The 6,711-nt window shown below is 36.7% G+C and overlaps 1 protein-coding gene across 4 annotated transcripts in view; it reads left to right on the forward strand.

Moving 5' to 3' along the window:
- LOC115218634 (mitochondrial ornithine transporter 1) overlaps nt 1-6,074 on the forward strand; it is a 43,351-nt gene extending 37,277 nt beyond the window's left edge. For 3 of the 4 annotated variants that reach the window (XM_029788547.2, XM_029788548.2, XM_036508313.1), the window contains exons 5-6: nt 3,442-3,603; nt 5,486-6,074. In XM_029788547.2, coding sequence (XP_029644407.1) covers nt 3,442-3,603; nt 5,486-5,616 — 293 coding nt within the window. In that variant the 3' untranslated portion in view covers nt 5,617-6,074. The remainder of the gene's footprint in view (nt 1-3,441; nt 3,604-5,485) is intronic. The other variant, XR_005001673.1, reaches the window with a different exon arrangement.
- The last annotated feature ends 637 nt before the right edge of the window (nt 6,075-6,711 follow it).

Genomic DNA, 6,711 nt, shown 5'->3' on the forward strand with positions numbered 1-6,711 from the left:
CACGTCATTAACGCTGCCCCTGAATTTAGGACGTTTATATTACTTATGAAGTATTCTATATTTTTCAGCTAGAGTCTACTTGGGTCTCAAGGGGGTGGTACAAACCTAGCAATATGTGTTTTATAGTGAAAACAAAATTTCCATTCAAATGGCAATTACCGAACGATTTTCTGTTCGAGTCTAACCGTTTTAAGTTGTAGTGGAAACGTGACCTATGTCGCAAAGAGGTATACGAGTATTGTATATATTTTATAATTGAAAAATTTACTATACTTTGTACATACGAGTATCCCAGCCTGTGGGCGCAATTGCACCCTCGGGCCGGGGTTCCTCTACCCCTGCTCTAGATCAAACCAATAAAAACAAATCTTCACATTAATGTAGTTATCTCCCCTTAACTATCATTACATATTTAACACTATATTATCTGATAATTTTAAATAGTAAGGAAGATATTTCTTGCTACAAAATTTTCTTTTGTATAGTTGTTTGACCACGGAGAAGATCCTTCCGCTTCTGCTATTGGTGTTGTTGTTCTTATTGTGGATAAAAATGTGGTTTTTGTTGCTGTTTCTCTCTGTCAGAGTTTCATAATAATAATAATAATAATAATCTTTTCTACTCTAGGCACTGGAACTGAAATTTTGTGGGAGGGGACTAGTTGACTCGATTGACCACAGTGCTCAGCCAATACTTATTTTATTGACCCCAAAAGGATAAAAGGCAAAGTCAACCTTGGCAGAATTTGAACTCAGGACATAAAGGCAGACTAAATGTCACTAAGAATTTTGCTTGGTGTGCTAACCATTCTGCCAGTTCACCAATAATAATTTTTTTTTTTTCTATAGACACATGGCCTGAAATTTTGATGGGAGGGGCTAGTTGATTATATTAATTCTAGTGCTTGACTGGAATTTACTTTATTGACCCTGAAATAATGAGAGGTAAAGTTAGCCTCAGTGGTATTTGAACTCAGAATGTAGAGAGGCAGAAGTAACAACAGTAAGCATTTGGTCCAGTGTGTGTGTGTGTGTTGCATACATGCATGTGTGTGTGTGTGTGTGTCTGAAACATGTGAGATCCAGTGAATGCCCTAGATCAGTCTCAAGCAGTCCAGGTGGAAGCAACCCAGTAGGTTTAAATGTTTCCTGTAAACTACCCAGGTCTCACAAGTGTAAAGAAGGTTTGTAAGAGCACAGGCATTATAGACCTGTATTTTCATTGTCTTCTTCAAGCCTTTCTAAGATCACATATAGTCTTTAAGAATAGAGAAGGTATCAGTGGTTTTCTTAAGACAGAAAGATATTCCATTGTAGAGGGAGCATTGATGATGTATTGTACTACTGAGGTAAGTGAAGTTGTCAACAACCTTTAGGTTCTTCCTGTTGATGTAGATGGAAGGTTCCATATAGGCTGTGCCTGGTGCTGGTTGAAACATGATAACTGTTCATTCAGACATGCATGCATGTATCTTTCATCATTTACTTGTTTCAGTCACTGGGCTGCAACCATGATGGTGGTACTGCCTTGAAGGATTTTAGCCAAAAGAATCAACCCCAGTACTTTATTTTTTAAGCCTAGTACTTATTCCATCAATCTATTTTGCTGACCTGCTAAGTTACAGGGGCACAAACAAACCAACACTGGTTGTCAAGCAGTGGTGAGGGACAAACACAAAGACGCACACATATCATCATCATCAACGTTTCACATCTGCTTTCCATGCTGGCATGCGTTGGACAGTTTGAGTGAGGGCTGGCAAGCCAGAAGGCTGCACCAGGCTCCAATCCAATCTGACAAAGTTTCTACTGCTAGATGCCCTTCCTAATGCCAACCACTATGAGAGTGTAGTATATACACACATATACAACAGGTTTCTTTCAGCTCCCATCTACCAAATCCTCTTAAAAGATTTTAGTTGGCCTGAGACTACAGTGGAAAACTCTTGCCTAAGGTTCCACACAGTGGGCCTGAACCCACAGTGGGCCTGAACCTATGTGGTTGGGAAGCAAACTTCTCACCACACAGCCACATCTGGTGAGATTATTATTGGTGTTTAGTTTAGATTCTTATAGGTTGATATTTGCACACCTGAGTAATGTATAGAATAAGCTCTGAGTTAACAGTATCGTTACTGCACTGGGTGGTATCAAAAAGTTGAGGGTCAGCAGATGTAAATTTAACAAGGACTTGAGAGACAAAAGACCTGAAATCTAGCTATGAGTATATTGTATCTGCCAGATTCTATCTTCCCCTCCATGTTAATGTTTATTTTACCATGCCTATATGAGGGGTAGATCAGGGCATGTCATTTACTATAGCATTAAATATCCAGTAGTGCATGTTTGCCTCATTCTTTTCTAGTCTTTGTAATTTTTCTGCATTCGAGACCCACATCTTTCTACCATGTAGCATCACAGTTCATACACAAGGACCATATAATCTACGACTCAGTCTGAGACAAACCCCTTTGTTACCAACAGAAGAAGTAACAGATCTCTGAATTTTTTTCCATCCTGTTCTTACTTTGGTTACTATGCTTTCAGAACATCCACCTCCACTGATAATTTGGTCACCTAAGTAACAAAAACTATCACCTGCTTCTAAGATTGTTACATTGAGATTTGAGAGAATCTATTTTACATCTGCACTGAAGGGTTTACTGATTGTGAACTTCGGTTGCATACAATGTTTACCTTCTTTGTTAGCCTGACTGTCACATCTCTTGCGTGTCCATAGTTTACACTGTGTACATTGTAGAAAATTTCTCTTGACCTTTCTCCTGCATTTTGAGCCTAGCAATTTTTCTGGTGTTAAAAAGGATCTATTTTCTCTCCGTGAAGTTTACATTCTAGATTATACAGTACTTCTGTGTCTGGAATCTTTCTAACTCTGCTACAGATTCTGCTATAAGGATTAAATCATCAGTGTAGAGAAGTTCCCATGGACAGTTGATATTAAATTATTCTGTTGTGACCTGTAGGTTTTATGATAAACAGGGAGCTTGTTTGTGTACTGAACCCTGATGAGGTGCCACTTGCATGTGATATACATTACTGTACTCATTACTTTAACTTTGCTCACTGCACCTCTACATAGCTTGTGTGTGTGTATGTGTGCGTCTTTGTGTCTCCTCTTGGCAGCATGCAAAGATTGTAAAAGATCATTGCCATCATAAAAGCAGTATTCCTCGCTTCCAATCTTCTGTAAAAATATGTCTAGCCATGGGGAAAAAATTACTTTGTGTGGAAACAAGTGAGGGTTTGCGACAGGAATGGCATCCAGCTGTAGAAAATCTGCCTTAACAGATTTTGTTTGACCCATGCAAGCATTGAAAAATGGACATTAAAATGATAATGTATGTGTATAAACTTGCACACATGTTTCCATTGAAATGAGTTATTTTATTTTAAATGTTTCATCTGTTTTGTCATCTACCAGGCCCAGTAGGAACCATTATTAGTGGTGGAGTTGGTGGACTAGCTCTGTGGACAGCCATATTTCCAGCTGATGTTGTTAAATCTAGGATCCAAGTTCAAAGCACAGTTGGTAAAGCAGCACCAACGTTTTCATCAGTATTTTTTTCGGTCTTAAAAACTGAAGGTTAGTCTCTTAATTTGATATTTTCTTCTTTATTTTTGTTTTTGTTTTTCAGGTTTTTCATTTCTATTATATATATTCTTTTGTCATCTCATTATTATCAACATCATCATTTAATCTCTGCCTTCCATTATGGTATTACTTGGATGGTTTGACATAACAAGCTCTCTGAACTTTTTCCACCCTTTTTTTATTTTAGTGACCATACTTTCAGAACATCCTCCCCCACTGATAATTAGGTCACCTAGGTAGCAGGAATTATTCACTATCTCTAGAGAACCTCCTGGGCTTTTGAGAAGAATTATTTCTCATGTGTTTTTAGTGTTTATTGCTCTTGTGCATCTTCCACATACAAAGTCTCCTTTCTCTGTCAGCTTTCATTTAATACCTATTTCTTTATTACCCACAAGGGGCTAAACAAGGACAGACATAGGTATTAAGTCGATTACATCAACCCCAGTGCGTAACTGGTACTTAATTTATCGACCCTGAAAGGATGAAAGGCAAAGTCGACCTTGGCGGAATTTGAACTCACAACGTAATGCAGACGAAATACCGCTAAGCATTTCGCCCGGCGTGCTAACGTTTCTGCCAGCTCGCCGCTTTTTTAATACCATTACACCTCTTGAGTTAATTATGAAGAAAGTCATGCCTAGCATAGTTCCTAGAATAAGAACAGGATGGAGAAAGTTCAGAGTTCTCTTACCTTTGTTGATAACAAATGGTCTTTCTCTCAGAGTTGTATTATACTTGTGTGCAAACAACAATGCTACACAGTATTAGGACATGGACCCTGAATGCAGAGGACATACAAAGACTAGAAAGAAATGAGGCTTGTACACCCCATTAAATGTGCATCAGTGTGCACATACAACAAACTGAAAATATGTTAAAAGGGAAATTGGACATAAGGGGGATGAGATGAAATGTGGAAGGGAAGATTGTACTGGTATGAGCATGTGATGCATATGGATAAGGACAGCTGTGTAAGGAAGGGTTGATCACTTAAGGTAGATGGAGTTTGTGGAAGAGAGATTCAGGAAGAAATAAACCTCAGGACTTTGAATTTCAGAGATGACAAAGGACCAGGACAATTGACTATATGTAGCACTTGAGAAGACCTGCCCATGTTAGTGAAACTAAGGTTCTGAGTCCCTTGCATAATTTACTCACTAAACTTTCTTCTTCATCACTTACCTAAATGCAGTGTTCTGCTGCTGTGATTAAATGAGGGCAAAACTACATGATTTTTCTATGATACTTCTCATAATTCAGATCCACTTCACTTAACATCCATCCTTCTTTCATATCATTGATTCTCTCCACTCATATTTTACATTGATCACATAGTCTCACTTTCACTCCTACTGCATTGGAATGAATTTGGTAGATGGAAACTGAAAGAAGCCTCTATATATATATACATATATAATGTATTATATATTATCTATGGTTATGCATGTGTTTGTTTATATTTGCACTCTATGAAAGTCTCAAGCTGCAAACAGCAATGTTGTCATTTCTGCTGTCAATAAATCATCTACTTGCCTCATGCCTTTGAAGACAGGTGAAATTAAGAGATCTCTCTCTTTAAAAACAAGTAAAGGTTAGCAACAGGAATGGTATCTGGTTATGAAACAATGCCTCAATAATGTGTATTTGTCTGACCCGTAGTAGCATGGAAAATAGACATAAAATGAATTAGAGTCATAAAATGATTTAAGTGAATTAGAATCTCCTATACATTCTGAATCTCCTATACTTTCTGAATCTCCTATACTTTCTGAATCTCCTATACTTTCCTTATCACTGTCATTATAAATGTTATAAAGAATGTAATGAGTTAATAAATATTACAATATTACTAATTCTTTTTCTTTTATAGGAGTAACAGCACTATACAAAGGTTTGGGGCCAACATTATTACGAACATTTCCATCCACTGGAGGCCTGTTCCTCACAGTTGAGTTGACCAAGAAATACATGGGTCTCACTGCTGATTATTTCCATTTGTGATAATCCTTGAAACTCTGCTAAATTGTAGTTCACTTGATACACTGCAAGACCTTAAAAAACAAAAAGCATTGTAAACATGTTTTTGATCTGAAAGCTAAACAATATATTCATGGCCACAGCTCATGAGCTGAAACTAGAATCAATCATGAAGGAATCGAAGAAGGATCCCATAGGTGTTCACTCGATTTGCTAGAAATAGCAGCTAAATTTCTCTTAAATCACTATTTTACCATAAATAAAAAGACACCTCGACAAAAATAATAGTAAATACACAATGGCTGGAGAAAAGTTGGGATGGTCACAACTGGAACACTTTTAATCATAAATTTGCTCCATCAGAGCTAAACAATAACAACAACGTTTATGGAATTCTTTCCAATAAAGAGATGATTATTTTTGTTTACAACATATTTGTAAAATAAAATTGAATATATCGAAATTTTAATAAAAACTGTTTATAAATGGAGTTTTTTAAATTACTTTTTTATATTTTCATTGCCATGGCTGGTAATAGTGAGACATGTTTTTATTGCATTGAGTCCAAAATATTTATATAATCATTAATGGATCATTGGATCACCATGTTTAGACTAAGCCAACAAGGGAACTGCTAGGCCACTACTCAGTCTGCTAGAAATAACTATATCTCCCTTAAATCACACTCTATTTTCTTAAACAATTGAAAAACACAAAGGATTGTGTTATATCCTTATGGAGAAATGAATACACTACAATAGTGTAATAACAATATAATTGAAACAAACGGCAGTAACCACACGGAACGGACTGTAACAACAATCTTTTAAGAATCAACAATCCCACATGCTAACTTGAATTGTGAACTGTGAACTATCAACACTCAAACTATGGAATTATTTATTTAGCTTTTTTTTTAGTATCTCTTTCGTTTGGACATTATCTCAAAGTGTTCAGTCTGCTTTCTTTTTCTCATGCTGGTTCTATGGGACTCTTATTACTTTTGGTACCAGTACATTGAATATTTCACAGAATACTTCCATGGGAATTTCTTCCTGATCTTGGGTATGCCTCTTCCTTAGTTGGTTTACATGTCTTTTGTGTTCACTGTGTGACCCT

The sequence above is a fragment of the Octopus sinensis genome, linkage group LG13, assembly GCF_006345805.1.
Source record: "Octopus sinensis linkage group LG13, ASM634580v1, whole genome shotgun sequence".
Lineage (NCBI taxonomy): Eukaryota > Metazoa > Mollusca > Cephalopoda > Octopoda > Octopodidae > Octopus > Octopus sinensis.